This window comes from Sminthopsis crassicaudata, chromosome 2, assembly GCF_048593235.1.
Source record: "Sminthopsis crassicaudata isolate SCR6 chromosome 2, ASM4859323v1, whole genome shotgun sequence".
Taxonomy (NCBI): Eukaryota; Metazoa; Chordata; class Mammalia; order Dasyuromorphia; family Dasyuridae; genus Sminthopsis; species Sminthopsis crassicaudata.
The window spans coordinates 496,335,644-496,354,815 of NC_133618.1; the positions used below are offsets into that span (position 1 = coordinate 496,335,644).

The following is a 19,172-nucleotide window of genomic DNA, read 5'->3' on the forward strand; positions in this document are numbered from 1 at the left end:
CTAAACAAACATTAGCTACTATAGGTACTATACCTGATTCTTGGCAAAGCTACCCAAATAGTTATATTGGTCCAAATATGGGGAAAATGAAAAGGAAAAGGTGAGGAATATGAGAGGTATAATATGAGAAACGAAAAGATCTCCTTTCCCACTTAAATCATGTCCTATCTTAGGTTGTAGGATCATACTTCCGAGCTAAGAGGAATCCCAGAGCCCATCTAGTCCAACCCTTCCCCCTTCTTTTATTAGATGAGGAAATTGAAATCAAGGGACACTAAGTATCTTGACCAGCTCACATGTCAGAGGTCCACTTTGAACTTAAGTCTTCTAGCCCCAAAGTTACTGTACTATGTAGACATATAATTTTTCCTCTTTGGGCCTCACTTTTCCCATCTGTAAAATGAGGGGAATGCATGGTGCTCCCTATCACATTTCTCATCTTTACAGATGCTTGACTTTATTTTATCTATATTTTACAGATACCCTGACCAAAGACATCCTGAATGTACTGCACTGGAAATACAGACAAGAAGGGGTAGCAATAAAAGAAAGAGGAGACAGGGCTGGAAGAAGGGAAGGGTAAGCTGGAGGAACATTTTTGGATGATTTCAACTCTTCAAAAATGTGGGAGGAGCAGAATAACCAGGAGAAAGCTTGATCCCCACTCCTCTCTAAGCCCTAGTCTAAACAGAAGCAAGCCTTGAATCTTTCCATGAACCCACTCAACCCATCTTCTGAAGTTCTTGCCAGTTTATAGCTCAGCCCTGATCACAAACTCCTCCCATAAGAAGAGATCCAGAAATTGGTTTTAGGAATAAAAAACACGTGGGACAATGTAGTATTTCAGGCATGAACTCCCGAAGGAGTTTTTTGCATCTGGGATATCTCCGGTTCCTTTCTTCAAAGCACTTGGTTTTGCTTTGATAAGAGAAACAGGAGCCTGGTCTTGTATGAAGGGCCTCATATTTTCCTGTTAAGTCAAAGCTGGTGGGGTCTATGCTAATTTTCATTGTAGTTACAGCTGAAAGGGACCTTAGAAGTCACTTCTTTTGACTCTCCTCTTTTTCTGTAATTTTAGGGAGGAAGGGAGGGAGGAAAGAAGGGACAGAAAAAGAGAGGAAAGGAGGAAGAAAGGGAGGGAGGGAGGGAAGAAGAGAGGGAGGGAGGGAGAAAGAGATGGAGGGAGGGAAGAAGAGAGGGAGGGAGGGAAGAAGGGAGGGAGAAAAAAGAAGGAAAAGGAAGGAAGGGAGGAAGGGAGGGAGGGAGGGAGAAAGGGAGGAAGATAGAGAGGGAGGGAGGGAGACCTTTATGAGGAATATGCATCATCAAGCAAATAAACTTCCCCGTTGGCCATATCAAAAAAATAAATGTCTCAACCTGTATTCTTTATATCGGGAGTTTAGTAGTATGTCTTTTGTATTCTGTAATCTTTGTTTTACAAGGGAAGAAACTATCCAACATCTTGGTTCATCTCAATCCTATCAAAGGACTTAGGTCCTTTGATAGACTTAAGTGGAAGGGAAGATCATGCATGATCTGAGGCAATCCAGTATTGGCCACAGAACACTGGGAGACTTTGCCATTGATTCACTTTAATTACTGTATTTACCAATAGGTAATGTCACTTCTTTCTGGGCTTTAACTCAGGACCCAGCTGTTAAAGGGTCAGACCGTCAAGAACTCTTTACTTATTTATTTATTTATTTGTTTGTTTGTTTGTTTATTTGTTTATTTATTTATTTTTATGCTGAGGCAAATGGGGTTAAGTGACTTGCCCAGGGTCACACAGCTAGGAAGTGTTAAGTGTCTGAGGTTAGATTTGAACTCAGTTCCTCTGACTTCAGGGCTGGTGCTCTATCCACTGCGCCACCTAGCTGCCCTGCCTATCAAGAACTCTTAACATATGTCCATGAATTTCTTTTTTAAAAATTGTGATAATTATTTCAAAATAATTGTTTTCCTTTACAATCCTGTGAGTTTTGTTTTATTGCATTTAGAAAACATTTTGAGAAGGAGACTCACACAAAAATTAAGAACACTTGGGTTTCACAATGGTCATTCATTCATTCCATCAACAAGCATTTATTAAACACTTCCTATATGCCAGGTACTATCCTGAATATCCAAAGAAATGCAAAAACATAATCTTCTCCTCAAGGAACTCACATTCTAATGGAGGCCATGGGTGAGATGATAACCAAACAACAATGATATATACAGTGTAAATAGAAGGTAAAGTCAGACTCTAGCTCCTAACATCTCTCAAGTCTGATACACTGGGTTCTAAGTTTCCTGCCTTAGACTAAGTGAGAAGAGGAACAATAAAGGTAATAGGATCATTGCTTGATGACATGACAGCAGACAATAGAGGGAAAACCATGCTGCTTTGGTTTTCTCTGTCAAAGAATAAGGTAAAGGACAGAGGAAGAAAAAGGCTAAAAAGGAGTTGAAAGACCATACAAATAAGAAAATAGAAGTAGAGCACCTCACTACCCTGAAAGAATTCATGCCCAGATGAACTGACATAGAAGGATATTGAGAAAAATGTCACATATGGCTGCTGCGTCATGCTGAGTGACATTTGAACAATTGTGGGAAATGAAAGAGGTATCAAAGAAGTGGAAAAGAATAAATTTTATGTCAATTTTCAAAAAATATAAAAGAATAAAGTCTGCAAACTAGAGGCCTATGAAATTGATTTCATTTCTTAGCAAAATTTTTGAAATGATTATTAAGAAATGACTAGTGACATTTAGAAAAGAAATCAGTGATAAAAAATCATCAAAATTTCATCAAATAAATATTGGAGAGGATTGCAAAAACTGGGACACTAATATATTGTTGATGGAGTTATGAACTGATCCAACCATTCTGGAGCGCAATATGAAATTATGACCAAAAGGCTATCAAACTGTGCATACCCTTTGATCCAGCACTGTTTCTTCTATGCCTATATCCAAAAGAGATCTTAAAGGAAGGGGACCCACATGTACAAAAATGTTTGTGGCAGCCCTTTTTGTAATGGGAAGGAGCTATAGACTGAGTGGATGCCCATCATTGGAGAATGGCTCAAAAAGTTATGTTACATGAATGTTATGGAATATTATTGTTTTGTCAGAAATGATCAGCAGGAGGATTTAAAGAGGTCTGGAGAGACTTACATGAATTGATGCTAAGTGTAGAAGTAGAACCAAAAGAACATTGTATATAGCAACGAGATTATGTGATGATCAATTCTTATGGATGTGGCTCTTTGAAAGGATAGAGTTGTGATAAAGAGAGCCATCTGCATCCAGAGAGAGGACTATGGGGATTGAATATAGAGCACAACATAGTATTTTTACCTTTTTGTTGTTGTTTGCTTGCTTCTTTTTTCTCTCTCATTTTTCTTTTTTGATCTGATTTTCTTATGCAGCATGATAATTGTGGAACATGTATAGAAGAATTGCACATGTTGAACCTAAATTGGATTACTTGCTGTCTATGGGAGGAGGTGGGGGGAAGGGAGGGAGAAGAATTTAGAACAGAAGGTTTTGCAATGTTGTATGCTGAAAACTATCTTTTGTGTGTATTTTGAAAATAAAAAGCTATTATTAGAATTTAAAAAAAGCTTCAAGAACAAATCATGTCAGGCTAACCTTTTAAAAAACTTTTTGGACAAGTAATAGATCAAGGGACTTCTACTAATGTGGTTGAGTGGATTTTAACAAGGCATTTGCTTAGGTATTTCATGCTATTCTTATAGAAAACATGGAAAGATTTGGACTAGATAGATAGATTGGTACAATGAAATGGATTTGGAACTGGTTGAATGATTGGACTCATTAATGCCAGGTTGGCAAGAAGTTTACAGTGGAATGGTTGCAGGATCGATGCTTGGGCCCATGTTGTTAATAACATGGGTTAAGGTATAAAAGTCAAGCTGAAGTTCTTTTTATAGTGGTAAAGATTCAAACATTGAGGGGATGCCATAACTTACTGAGTGCAACAAGTGGGGAATGGCTGAGTAAAGCTACAGTATTTCAAAGTAATGGAATGTTATTATACTATAGGAAATGATGAAAAGGATGATTTCAGAGAAATCTGGGAAAACTTGTATGAAATGATGCTAAGTGAAGCTGAATGAAACTAGCAAAATAATTTATAGAATAACAATAACAGTTTTGAAAATCTTGGGAACTCTGATAATGCTACCCACCTCCTGATAGAGAATTGATAGACTCAACATTGTAGGTTGACATTTTTTGGGACAAGGCTAATATGGAAATTTGTTTTTTGGCTATCCATGTTTGCAACACAACTTTCCCCATTTCATTTCCAATGGGAAGAGTGGGAGGGAGCAGGAGAAAAAACGGATTCTCATTTATTATCAATGAGATTTTATTTTTTAAAAGTCAAGTTTAATAAATTTCAAAATTACATGAAATTTAAAGGAATTAGTAACAAACCAAGATCTAAAAGGATTTTTTTGACAAAGTAGAACTTGGGAACTAAATCTAAAAAAGATTAAACTTAACCTTGATAAAAGTCAAATCTTATACCTGGATCCAAAAAAATGACTTCACAAATATAAGAAAAAAATGTTTAAATAGCAATCTCTCTGAAAAAAACTAAGGGTTTTACTGGATTGCAACTCAATAAGAGTCTATAGTATGATATAACAATATAAAAAGCCAAAGTGATCTCAAGAAAGATACAGTTCCAGGAATAAAAGATTGATAGTCCTTAATATGGGCATTGACAAACTAGAATATTTAATTAATCTCAATTACCCTAGAAAGGGTAATCTACATATTGAAAGATCTTGAGTCCTTTTCATGTAAGCATTGATTGAAGGAAGTAAGGCTATTTAGGTTAGAGAAGAGCCAACTTGGAGGAACTGGGGGAGAGACAGTAATAGAATTATAATTGTTTTCAAGTCTCTGAAGATCTGATCCTATGGAGGTAGAGCTAAGATGGTAGAGTAAAGGCAGGGAGTTGCAGAGCTCAATCCCAAATCACTCTAAATTCCTTTAAATAATGACTCTAAATAAATTTTAGAGTATTAGAACACAGAAAAAGATGGAGTCAAACATTTTCTATCTGGACAACTTAGAAGATCAGCAGGAAAGGTTAGTGGGAGTCCAATGTGCAGTCCTGGTGCAGGCTGTGCCAGCACAGCCGTGAACCCAGTCCCAGTCTTTGCAGTAGTTCCAGCAAAGCAGGAATGGGCCTTGGGCCTCTGAATTAAGGGCAGTACTAGCAGTTTCTAGCCCTCTTAGTCCAGAGATAGCAAAAACAAGTTGAAAGATCAGAAGGAAAAGTTTGTCAGTAGGATGAGAGGAACTTGGGAAACCAACGAAGCTGGTGGCAGCTTCCAGAGGCCCCAGATCACAGGGATTCTTTTTTATTAAAACTGAGGAATGACTCTGTTGCTTTAGACATTAGATCTTATAGCCACGGTGGAGTGAGGACACTCCTAACAGTTCCAAGGCAGGAAAGAGTGCTTATGCTCAGATCCCTAAAAGGATCTTTGAAAACAGCTTAGGACAGTGTACTCTCCACTCTGGAAACAGAGTTTTACTTTAACAAAATTAAAACCCAAGTAATAGACTGGGAAAATGAGCAAACAACAAAAAAAGATTCTGATCATAGAAAGTTACTATGTTAACAAGAAAGATCAAAACACACATTCAGAAGAAGATAAAGTCAAAACTCAGAAAACAATGTGGAATATCTCATTGGAAAAACAACTGAGCTGGAAAATAGATCCAGGAGAAATAATTTTAAAGTTATTAATCTATCTGAAAACCATAATACAAAAAGAGCCTAAATATTATCTTTCAAGAAGTTATCAAGGAAAAATGTGCTGATATTCTAGAACCAGAGGATGAAATAAAAATTGAATGTCCACTGGACCCTTCTTTAAAGAAATCCCAAGATGAAAACTCTTAGGACTATTATAGTCAAAATCCTGAACTCTCAGATCAAGAAGAAAATATTGTAATAATTCAGAAAGAAACAATTCTAGTGGAGGCATAGTTAGTATAATACAAGATTTAGCAGTTTCTACAGTAAAGGATCGGGGGTTTGGAATGTGACATTCCAGAGAGCAATGGAGCTAGGATTACAACTAAGAATCACCTACCCAGAAAAAATGAGTATAATCTTTCAGGGGAAAAGGTGGACATTCAAAGAAATAGAGGACTTTTGTGATAAAAGACCAGAATTGAATAGAAAACCTGATTTTCAAATATAGGATTTGGGAGAAGGATAAGGATGAATAAGAGATGTAATAACGTTTGTATGTTTACATTCTTATATAGGAGGATGATACTTGTAACTCATTAGAACTTTATCATTATTATGGCACTTAGAAGGAGTGTAGATAGAGAGAATAGATGTGAATCAAATATGAAGGGAAATTATCTAAAAAGTAAAATTAAAGTGTAAGAAAGGAAGGTACTAGGAGAATGGGAAAGGGAGAGGTGGAATGGTGTAAATTATCTGCCATTAAAAAAAGGCAAGAAAAATCTTTTATAATGAAGGGGAAGAGGAAAAGGGGAGGGAAAGTGAATGAATCTTACTCTCATCAGAACTGGCTCAAAGAGGATATAACATACACACTCAATATGGGTATAGAAATTTATCTTACCCTGCAAGAAGATAAGAAGAGGAGGGAATAAAGAGAGATGGGAGGGTGATAGAAGAAAAGGCATATTGAGGGAGGTGGTAATGAGTAGCAAAACACTTTTGAGAAGGGTCAGGGTGAAAGGTGAGAGAGAGAGAGAGAGAGAGAGAGAGAGAGAGAGAGAGAGAGAGAGAGAGAGAGAGAGAGAGAGAGAGAGAGAATAGAATAAATGGGGAAGGGGGGGATACAGTTAGCAATAGAAATTGGGAAAAGATTTTGAAGCAAGTTTCTCCGACAAAAGCCTCATTTCTCAAATGTGAGTCAAATTTATAAGTAAAAATAAATAATAAGAACAATTTCTCAATTGATAAATAATCAAAATATGTGAACTATACCCAAAGGGTATAAAATCATGCATATACTTTCACTTAACAATATCATTACTAGGCATAAATATCAAAAGAGATTTTTTTTTTAAGAAAAAGGATCTATATATACAAAAATATTTATAGCAGTTCTCTTCTCAGGGCAAAGAATTGGAAACTGAGGGGGATACCTGTCAATTGAGGAATGACTGAATAAACTGTTATATGTGATTATGATGGAATATTATTGTTCTATGAACAGATTCTCTCAGAAAAACCTGAAAAGTCTTCCATGAACTCAAGCAAAGTGAAATGTACTGTGTACAAGCTAATAGTAATATTGTGAAATGATCAGCGGTGAATAATTTTGCTATCTTCAGCAGTACAATAATCTGCAACTACTCTGAAGCATTTATGATGAAAAATGCCATCCATACACAGAAGAACCGATTATGTCTAAATATAGGCTGAAGCATACTCTTTTTTTAAACTTTTTCTTGAAGTTTTTTTTTTTTTTGAGTGAGCAGATCTATCTTTTCTTTCACAGTATGACTTTTATGGAAATGTTTTGCATAACTTCACCTATGTGTGTTTTATATAACTTCACCTATGTGTGGATGGGAGAGGAGAGATTCTGGAACTCAATATTTTAAAAAAATGCAAAAAAATTGTTTTACATTTAATGGGGGAAAATAAAAATATTACATATAAAAAGATTGTTCTATAGCTATTGTTCAATATGGCCCCAAAGAAAAAAATAAGAAACTATGGATGAAAGTTGTGAGAGGCAAATTTATTAAGTACCCAGGATCACAAAGATAATAAGTATCTGAGGTGGGATTTGAACTCAGATCTGACTTCAGGACCAGTGCTCTATTCACCATGCCATCTAGCTGACCCATAATTTATTCCTCTTATCAAGAACAGAACTCCCTAACAATCTGAATTGTCCAAAAGGGAAATAGACTGAATTGAGGAAAATGGTTTCTCTTTTTCCGAGGCAGTTTGAGCAAAGGTTGGATGACCACTTGTCAGATGTGTTGTAATGAGGATCCTTTTTCAGGTATGAATTGGACTAGATGGTCTCCACAGCTCCTCCTTACCCTAAAATCTGTGATTCTGTGTTTCTGCTATCTATGTTCAAGAGTCCTGTCCAACTCTAGTCAATAGCCTAACATTGCACATCACAAGATTCCTTCCAACTCTGACATTCTATGTTGTAGGTATTAAAGAAAGACCTAAATGAATAGAACTGAAATGATTTTGATCCCCTGGGACTCCCGAAGATTGATAGGGATTCTCAGTCTTGTAAACCCAAACCTGGGGGCTTTGGAGATTTAAATTAGAACTCTCTGCCAATTCTATTAGTATTGTTAAGAATAAACCCTATGCCCTTTTGTGGTTGTTAGGACCAAAATTCCTAAGTGATCATTCCCTGAAGGTGAATTCAGGACCTTTTCTTGCCTCATTTTCCTTCTAGGCAGTTTATGAATACTGCCCTTACCTTCTGAATTAACCTTTGGATTGCAAGAAGAAAAGCATGGAACTCAAGGAGTCTTGAAAATGACTCCTTGGATGGAGGTGGCCAAAGAGTTTTGAGAAGGTAGGACATGGTCAGAGAAGGCCAGAGGGATGCTCCAAAGCACTCAAGGATAAGACAAAGTCTTCCTATCATGGAATGAAAGCTGACCACTAGAACAGGAGAGTACAGACAGTGCCACTATCAAAGGGGAACCCAAGAGGCCCAGATCTTCATGGTCACTATAGGTCACTGATTCTCCTTTACTTGACCTGGCAGACTATTTGATGTACAAATAAATATCCAACTATCTGCTGACTGGAGACAATCTGGGGGAGAATATGTTATAATTTAGGAGTTACTTATATTTATACTTATATTTAAGATGAAATCCCTGGAATAGTGGAATTCTTCAGAGCTTGAGGCCATTCCATATTCCTCTCTTTTCAATCACCAGCTGCTATGACTGTGACCCAAGGCCCCTCCCAGTAACTAGCATCTAATATTATACCCAAAGATATTTGTCCATGTCCATCCACTTTCCATCAGCACTATTTCCCACTCCCACCCTCCCCTCTGACAGAAATACAGCTCCTTGAGAGTCTTGGAGAAGACATTTACTGCACCTGCCTGCCAGGATAACCTTTGGCTCCTGGACTCCCTTCTGGTCCTGGCTCTCCCTGTAAAAAAATGGAGAGGAGAGTGAGTTCCTCTATGTTTCAAGAGAAAAAAGGAGGGATTACTTAAACTAAGCCCACAGTCATTAAGCTTGGGGGCAGAAAATAAATGGAGGGAAGAAGCATCTCAGTTATAATGGACAAAGGGAAAACAAAAAGGACAAAAACAAAGGGAGGAAAGTGAGATGGAAAAAGAGAAAGGGGAAGACCTCTTCTATACCCTTCATAACCCCTCCCCCCAATCATGTCCCAGGGAAACCGGCCCAACCAGCTCTTCATATAAAGCCCCCTGGCCCTGAAAACAGAGTAAAGTAAAGGTGTCATTCTCTCTTTGGCATATGGAACTGTTTTCTTTGGGTCAATCCTGCCAAGATTCTGGCAAACTAGATGGATGCATGTATAATATCCTTTAACATCGAACAGAACAGCCCAGCTATTCATGGATTTTACTGCAAACATCAGGCTTATCCAAACACTCCATGAGGGAATTACTGCCTCTTTCAGTAAGATGTGGTTAACAAGGAAGGTGGGGGGGACCCAGTGGCAAATTTAGTGCAAAGAAAGGATGAGCGAGAAGGCAAGAGCTTCCTTATTTCCCTGCTGGCCCAGAGGATATGGGGCTCAGTGCCCAGGGGCTGGAGGAAAAGGCATTTAGAGAGCTGGAAGGATAGGGGAGACTCACTGGCAGACCATCCATGCAAGATAGGCTGGGGAAGACAGTGTGCTCTGTGCCTATGAATGTCAATAAAGGTATAAATCAGAAGACATGGACAGGAAGGGAGATCCTAGGGAGCCAATCTATAGCTACAGGAAAATCAGTCAGGTTGTAGTTGGCTAGAGTTGGACTAGAACTCTCCACTGAGTTCTTGTGGCAAGCCATAGGGGCAGGACACTCACTTACCTGGTCTCCAGGATGCCCAGGTGGTCCAGGATAGCCTTTCAGCCCCTGTAAATGAGAAATGTCCAGGGCCAAGTTAGAAAAAAAATTTTAAGGGACTCCTATTTTGGGGGGGAGTAAGACAGCTACAACAACCCAACTATTCACATGGGCCAGAAGCCATAGCTTCTGACTCAGAGAGGTATTTGTCAGCTTTGTGGCTGGAATTAACCATTACATTTCCCTGGTCTTATCACCAACTTTTTTAAAACTTGGATTTGGACATCCAGTGGTTATAGGAACTCCCTGGACCAGTTCAGATGGGTACCTGCTATGCAAATGACAGCCTCAGGTACTAAGAGGTTATGGGACTTGCCAAGGGTCACACAGTGGTCATGAAAGGCAGACTAGAGCCCTGGTCTTCCCAACTCTGAGATCAGTTTTCTATCCTCTATGCCAGGATGTCATGACTTTACCAGAAATAAAATATGATACCAGTGTAGCCAAAGATCTTCCCTTTGGATAGTTTTCTGGGTCTTGAGAATCTTAAGTAATTTCTAGTTGTAAAGTGCTTTAAATCTTTGTACAAGATTTTAGAGTTTGTGGCCACTCTCCTCTCCAAAAGTTGTAACCCACCACTATCTCCTCCATTTTCTTGAAAGAGACAGTCTCTCAACTTTATAAAATTGCAGCCAGGAGAACTTTATAGATTTACATGAGGTCCTACTCAACAACAGAACCTGATGTGGAATGCAGGTATCCACATTCTTCATGTGGGACTCTATTCAAAAAGAGTCTCATCAAAGAATCAAAATTGGGAGTATCCCAAGTGGCAAGCTAGTGTACGCCCTAGCTGAAAAGGAATCTAATTGACACTTCTGAAGCAGTCATCCAGGTTTCACTGCCTCCCAAGTTGGGATACTCTACTGCAGAGCCCTAATTATTAGGAAATTACTTTGCAGAGAACCTAAATGTGGCTCTCTTCAACCCCCATCTGTATCTTCTCATTCTGCCCTCTGAGGCCAAACTGAATAGATCTGGTCCCTTTTCTACTTAGTATCCTTCAAAAACTGGAAGGCTTAAACCATATTCCATATAAGCATCAAGGAAGTACAAGGAATAGAGTAATAAACTTGGAAATGGGAAAACCTGAGTTCAAATTTTCTCTCAAATGCTTACCATGTGATTCTGATGAGTTATTTATCCCTCTCTGCCTCAGTTTTCTCATCAGAAACTAAGAGGGTTGGGCCTCTATCAGCTCTAAATCTATAATCTAATGACCACTTTTTTTTCCTTAATGTTAAACATACCATAATTCTTATAACTGATTCTCATGTAGCAGGGTCTCAAGCTTCTCAGTGTTCTTCCTAAAATGTGAAGCCAGAAATGTACAGAATATTCTCAATGTGGTCTAACCCAAATAAAGTTACTCCATGAGAATCACTTCCCTCATCCAGAATTCTGGGTATCTCAGTGTAGTCTAAAATGATATCATGAATATTGAGATGAGGGGAGGGTGTCACTGTCATGGTACATTTTTGGATCATAATGAGGATGCAATCCATTAAAGACCCAGTCTGGCCATATCTCCCCTATCTGTACTTGTATGGTTAGTTGTTTGAACTCAAGTATTATCTCTATTAAATCTCATTTCATTAGATTTAGTCATTTCTGCCCATTGGGATATTCTGACTCTTGACTCTGTCTTTGATTTCTCTTTTCTCTTCTGCTCTCAATGAGCTTTGCTAGCTTTGGCTACAGCTGCAGATGCCATGAAACAGTATCATAAATATGACATTCCAAAATCCTCTGGATCTTTTACACACAAACGTCAGGTCAGTGGATGCATCTTCATCAAATAATAAGTAAAAGACCCTCTTGGGAACAAAGTATATGAGCTCTAATGCAAGGAAGCTGTACCATCGACTTGGACTCTTCAAAGGCCCTTTCTACTTTCCTACTGAATCTTATTTTCTGATAGCCTGAATCTTTCTGATTCACATAGAAGAGAATTGATTTGAATATTGATGAAAATATAAGATTTGGAAAAGTAGAAAGAAGAAAGGTAGGGTGTTACAACAAGGAATGAACTAAGCAATGGCTTTGAGTTTGAGGGACACTGAAGAAATTAATTTGGCCGCAACTGAGAGTTCCTGTGAAGAAATGATGGAAGATCAGATAGAAGTCCAAATTGAGGATTTTGAACTCAAAGTTCTTGGCCAACCCCTCAGGCTATCTCTTTCTTCAATCCCACCTTCTAGGGCCTCCCATCTTCCCTTCCTCCATCCATGTCCTGTCTCATGAATCTCACAGCAAAGAAGACTTATGCTTGGTTCTCTTCGTCTATGCAGGAGGTGGTGACAAGAACCAGGACCTGCCACAGTTGGAGAACCTTCTTGCCAGCTTCAATTTTCCGAACACCTCCAAATAGAGCTCCCTGAAAAAAACATGGCTCTTCATAGCTTGGCCCAAGTCAATAAGTTCCCTTCATCCCTCTGGCCTGAATGAGACATTCTGTCTGGAGGAAAGCAGAAAGCAGTGACCTAAGGGATGGGGTGTTGCCTGGTGGAGAAGATGGAGAAGGAGGAGGCAGCAGCATCCTGTTCTCTCTGGCACCAGGCGTGCTTGGATTCAGAGTCCCTGTGTCCTGCAGTGACGCCCACCCAACCTGTCACCAATGTCCCGGACAACCAGATACTCGAATGCCACTGCTTTGAGGACAGCCGTGGGATCCAAGCCACAGCCTATATTCACTTTCCAAATAAAACTCCAAAGAAGCAGCCTGAAATGGAAATAATAATACCTAATAACCTCACAGAGTTATAGTAAGGAGATTGCTTTGTAAATCTTAGCACACTATATAAATGAGTTATTATTATCATTAATAGTGGAAAGAGCAATGCACCGTGAGTTGGGAGGCCAAGGTTCCTGCCACAAACTCAATGTGTGGCCCTGAGCAGTTCAGCCCCCTCTCTAGCTTCTCCTCTCTAAAATGAAGGGGATCAAGAGTAGGCTTTCAAAGTTCCTTTCTGGCCCTATTATTTTAAGGTTCTAAGAATCTTTTTGGCTCTTAGATAAGTCAAGAATCCATGCATTCAGTAAGAAACAGGTAAAAATATGATTTTTTTTAAAAAGGAGCAATTAGAATCAGCAAACTTCAATATAGAAAGAACCTAGAAAGAGCATCCCACTTGCTTCAGGGAAGAATAGCATGGGAAAATTATAGGATTTTAGAATTCAAAGGAACTTCAAGACATTAGAATCATAGATTTGCTAGGCAGCTAGGTATCATAGTGGATAAAATTCTTGGGCTTGCATTCAAAAGACCAGATACTTACTGGCTGTGTGAATCTGGGAAAGTCACTTAACCCTTGCCCACTTCAGTTTCCTCATCTGTAAAATGGGGATAAAAATAGAACTATTTATCCCCCCAAGATTGCTGTGAGATTAAAATGAGCTACTTTTTATAAAGAGCAAATGGGGCAGTTAGATGGGGCAGTGGATACATCACAATCCCTGAAGTCAGGAGGACCTGCGTTCAAATCTGGCCTCAGACACTTAACACTTTCTAGCTGTGTGACCCTGGGCAAGTCACTTAACCCCAGCTGCTTTACCAAAAAAAAAAAAAAAAAAAAAAAAACAACAACAACAACCCCAAATCAAAACAAACAAACAAACAAAAAACCTTCCAATAAAGTGCTCTGTAAGTCTAAAAGTGTTATCTAAATACTAATCATTATTAGATTTCAAGTTGGAAAAGACTGTTTGAATCATTTTACAGATAAGGAAACTGAGGTCTAGAACAGAAAACATCTTTACCAAATAATGAAAGGGGAGAAATGGGATATGAACCAGGTTCTCTGCTCCTCCTCCCTCTTCATCCCAGGGTAGTATTCTCTTCCACTCTACAAATGCTTCTTGGCACCAGATTATTTAGTCTAATTTTTCACCCAATTATTCTCCTTACAGGATTTTCAGCAATCTCATCCAGTCTTTTGTTGAATAGTTGGCTTTGTGACTGTGAGTGATTGAGATCTCATTGCCTCATTGAACAGCTCATTCTGGTGACCTATATACATCCCTTTTAGTCTTGGAAACCAACTAAAAGCAGTTTACTCTGGTGTTTTTGGACAAGAAAGTTAAGTTTCATAGAAATGACTCCTCCCTAAGAACAATGTCATTCCAACAGAAATGCAAACAGGGACATTTTAATGAATATTTAATTTGGAGTCCTAAGACCTGAGTTTAAATCCTTAGCCTGACCCTGATCATCTATCATTTGAGTAAATAACTTCACTTCTTTGGTCTTACTTTTCCCATCTATAAAATGACATAATTGGACCTAATGACTTCTAAAATCTCCTTTCCAATCTGTGATCCTTTGATTGTCCAAAGCTACCTCCAACCAGAAGCAATTAATCAGCCAATCAGCAATTATTAAGTGCATACAGTATTCTAGGGACAGTTAATCTATGTGATCCTAGACAAATTATTTAACCCTGTTCACCTCAGTTTCCTCACCTATAAAATGAGCTGGAGAAGGAAATGACAAACTGCTTCAGTATCTTTGCCATGAAAAATGGGGTCAGGAAAAATTAGACAGGACTGAACAACTGATCAACAGTAAATGGTGCTCTAGGCACCATGCTGGATACTCAAGCTACAATTACAATAAGTGAAATAATTGCTATTCACAAGGAACTTGCATTTGAATGGGAAAGACAATAAGGTCATATATAAATATAAAAATAACAAAGGCAAATAAATCCAAGATGATTAAACACAAGGGAGAACAATGCACAGTGCAGGAGATCAGAGAAAGATTTCATGAAGAAGACGCTACCTGGGATTTTCATCTTCCAAGCAAATAAGGTAGAGTTGATGGGAGAAGGAATTCCAGGCATGAGGGACAGTCAGTGCAAAGGTATGGCAAGAGGAGATGAAGTATTATTGAATGATGTTTGTGAATAATAGAGGCCAGTATCACTGAATGGCAGAGTATAGGAAGGGAAATAATGCCCCAGAGAGAAGGCTGTGAAGGGCTTTAAACGCTTAAACAGATCAATTTCTGTCTGGCCCTCAAGGCAACAGTGAGCCACTGAAGTTTGTTGAATAAAGGTTAGAGATGAAATCAATCATTTATTAAACACCTACATATCAGGTACTATCCAGTGCTTTATAAATATTATTTCATTTATATCATAACAGCTCTAGGAGATAAACACCATTATTATCCCCATTTTGCAGTTAAAAAAACTGAGGCAGAAAGAGCTGAAGTGTCTTGCCCATAGCTACAGATATAGTAAGATATAGTAACAGATATAGTAAGTGTATGAGATCAAATTTGAACTTGAGTCTCACTGACTTCAAGTCTAGAACTTTATCCACTGTAGCACCTAATTGCCTTTAAGGGAAGTGATATGCTCAGATGTGTATTCAAGGAAAATAACCTTGGCAGAAAAGCATAGGATGGAATGGAGTGGGAAGAAACACGAAACAGAGAGATCAGTTCTGCCCTCACTCTGGATCCCAACATTCCATCTGGTGGTTACTAGTTTTTCAGAGTAACAGGGAGGGTAAAATTCAAAAATCCTCACGTGAGATTCAAAAACCATCTCAATCTACATCTAATGAGCAAAGCCTAATTTAATAATGAGTTTGCATAAAAAATAAAAAGATTCTGAAGTTTTAGTTTATCATAACAATTGTATATTGCTGAAAATGATAAGCTAACACAATCTTAAATTGCCTTAATTGTCTATATCATGCAAGGCAAATGTCTCTGTGCTGGAGACAGTTAGACTATTATGTCTAACTCTGGGCACCATTTTTTGCTTACAATGGATATTGAAAATCTATAGCAATTCAAGGGGAGAGATCACAATGGAGAAGGGTTTGGAAAACATCTGATTTAAAGTCTAATTGAGCTGGGATATGTAGCTCAGAAAAGAAAAAAGAAAAAAAAGAGAAGATGAGATCATTATTTCCTAATATTTGAACACTTGTTCTATGTAGCTCCAGAGGGCAAAATTAGGATCAAGGGAAAAATATCATGGAGAGACTGATCTGGAACAATGCAAAAGAGAAATCTCCAACAATTAGAGCCAGATGCCAGGCCAAGAGTCGAAAAGATTCATCTTCCTAGTTCAAATCCTATCTCAGACACTTATTAGCTATGTGACCCTGGACAAGTAATTTAACTCTGTTTGCCTCAGTTTCTTCATCTGTAAAATGAGCTGGGGAAGGAAATGGCAAACTATTCCAGAATCTTTGCCAAGCAAGTCCCAAATGGGGTAAAAAAATGGGCACAACTAAAAATAACTAAACAATGAGAGAGATTGAACCGTGACATAGTATGCCCCAGCTAGCTAGGTGGTATAACAATGGATAGAATGCTGAGCTTATGGTCAGGAAAAGTCAAGCTCAAATACTTGTTTACACAAGTTCAACCTCAGATATTTACTAGCTATGTGACCCTGATAACTCACTTAACTTCTCTTTGACTTAGTTTCCTCAGGTGTAAAATACATAAAATTTTAAAAATAAAAATAAAGCCTACTTTCCAACATTATTGTGAAGAACAAATAAGGTATTATTTGTAAAGTGTTTAGCACACATAGTAGACACTTTAATGAATACTTGTTTCTTTCCTTCTGACCTTATTGGAGTTTTCAGAGGCTGGATGACCACCTGTCAGGAATGGTTTAGAAGAAATTCTATACTGAATAGAAGCTTAGACTAATCGACCTTCAGCGTCCCTTTTGATGGAGAAGCTGTGTGCTTCTTATTTGAAGTGAGGGGAAGTTTATAATAAGATCACAGAAAATAAGACAAAAAGGGACCTTAAAAGAACATTTGGTGTGTCTCATCCAACTCTCCTCATTTTTACAGGTGAGGAGAGTAAGGAGAAGTCAGTCAGTTGGTCCAATAAACATTTAGTAAGTGCTAAGTTGGGGATACAAAGAAAGGTAAAACTACAATCCCTGTCCAAAAGGGAGAGATGATATGCAAACAACTATGTACAAATGAGCCATAAATAGGGTCAACTGGAGATGATAACAGAAGACTGGAGTTCCAGGAGCCAAGATGGTGGAATGAGCAGGAAATCAAAATAACTCTCCCATATTCACCTCCAAAATCCATAAAATAGTGCTCCAAAATAGATCCTGGAACAGCAGAACCAGCAAAAAGGTAGGGTGAAGCAATCTATTAGCCCAAGAAACTTAGAAGATCAACAAGAAAGGTCTGTCTCATTAAGGCAAATGGAAAAAAAAGTTCAGGACAGGAAGCATCAGACCAAGCCAGCAGAAAGCCCCACCTTAGCAAATCAGCAAGAGACACCAATAGTAGGACCTGTGCCTCAGCATAGCCAGGGGAATGGGCAGATTCCAGTTCCAAGAGCTACCACATGCTTCAATGTACTCCTAAGGCAAACAGGCAACCCTTAACTGTCAGACTCCAGATGCTTCAGCATAGCCTCAGGTAAACAATTAGCTGCCAACCTACAGGTGCCAAAGCAAACAGGCAGTCTCCAGGACTAGGCCTCCACCATGCTTGAGCCCCAGCAAACAGGGAGCCATCAGTGGCCAAATTATCCCACGATTCAGTGTATTCCCAGGGAAACACTCCACCAGCCTCAGCACACAGCATCAGACATGAGGGTCCCCCATGGGCTTCAGGGCAACATCAGTTCAGCACCAGGTAAACATTCAGGGCCTGCAGCCAGTCCCTGGCACAGGAAACGTGAGACAGCTCTCTTTCCACCTCAGGAGCAGAGCTGGATTTTTTTAAAGGACAAAAAAAGATGAGCAAAAAACAACAAAAAGAATCTGACCATAGAAAGTTATTATGGTGACAAGGAAACTCAAGACACAAACTCAGAAGAGGATAACAGTATCAAAATACCTATGGGCGAACTTCCCCCTTGCTCCAAATGGGAAGTGGTCTCAAGGCTAGAAAGAGCCCATGGAATCCAGAGCTCAAAAAGGATCTTAAATATCATATAAGAGAGATAGAAGAAAATTTGGAAAAAGAAATGAGAGTGACACAAGAGACCTATGATAAAAAGAGTCAACATCTTGGAAAAACAAAACAACTGTTTAAAAACTAAGAGATGCATTTGCACAAACAAAATCAGTGCAACCAAGATTAGAAGAAAAGTAAAAATCTGGGAAACAACCTTTATAGCAAGTGCCCCTAATAAAGGCCTCATTTTTCAAATATATAGAGAACCAAGTCAAATGTATAAGAATACAAGTCATTCCCCAATTGATAAATGGTCAAAGGATATGAACAGACAATTTACAGATGAAGAAATCAAAGCTATCTATAGGCATATGAAGAAGCACTCTAAATCACTTTGATTAGAGAAATGCAAATTAAACAACTCTGAGGTACCAACATATACCTCTCAGATTGACTAATATGACAAAAAAAAAAAAAAGAAAAATGATAAATGATGGAATTTGAAAAAAAATACTATCAAAAAACAGCAAGGAAACTAGTGTTACTAGGTGACAAGGTAGGCAGAAAATGGGATATAAGATATGAAGATAGAGTGGTTGGGTGGGAGGAAGTGGATGGGCCAGCTTATGAAGGGCTTTGAATGCTGTCAGAGGGTTTTATATTTGATCTAAGTGATGATAGGAGCCCCTTGAAGAATGTCTGCCACATAGTAAGTACTTGATAAATTCTTGTTGATTTGACTCCAGTTAACCAAGATGACTATTTGACAGGTTGAAAGTAATGGAATCTGAAGCCAGGTGTTCTGATTCAAAACCCAGTGTTCTTTTCCAGACCTAGTTTAGGCATATTGGGTTATCCTGCCTAGACCACTACCTCGAACAGAATGGGTACTTAATAAATACAAATATCCACCATCAATCATTGATCTCAGGATTTTAAGGTACAAAAGAGAACCCAATCCAGGTCCCACATTTTAGAGCCCATTGTTTAGCTTGTAAGTACACACATCTAGATTCTAGTGAGAGTAGGAAAAACAAAGGAAAAGAAAGACAGATATGATAACTAATTTTAAAAGTGGTGAGGGCAGAAGTTTCCAGAAATTACACTCCAGATGAATATAGGATCTCATTGTAATAACCTATAATGGAAAAAATATTGG

The 19,172-nt window shown here is 38.4% G+C and overlaps 1 protein-coding gene across 3 annotated transcripts in view; it reads right to left on the bottom strand.

The window, feature by feature from the left end:
- The window catches only part of COL27A1 (collagen type XXVII alpha 1 chain), a 234,859-nt gene that overhangs the window by 158,868 nt on the left and 56,819 nt on the right, over nucleotides 1-19,172 (bottom strand). For all 3 annotated transcript variants that reach the window (XM_074293625.1, XM_074293624.1, XM_074293623.1), the window contains exons 8-9: nucleotides 10,073-10,117; nucleotides 9,121-9,174 (exon numbers count right to left, since the gene is read on the bottom strand). In XM_074293625.1, the coding sequence (XP_074149726.1) occupies nucleotides 9,121-9,174; nucleotides 10,073-10,117 (99 nt within the window). The remainder of the gene's footprint in view (nucleotides 1-9,120; nucleotides 9,175-10,072; nucleotides 10,118-19,172) is intronic.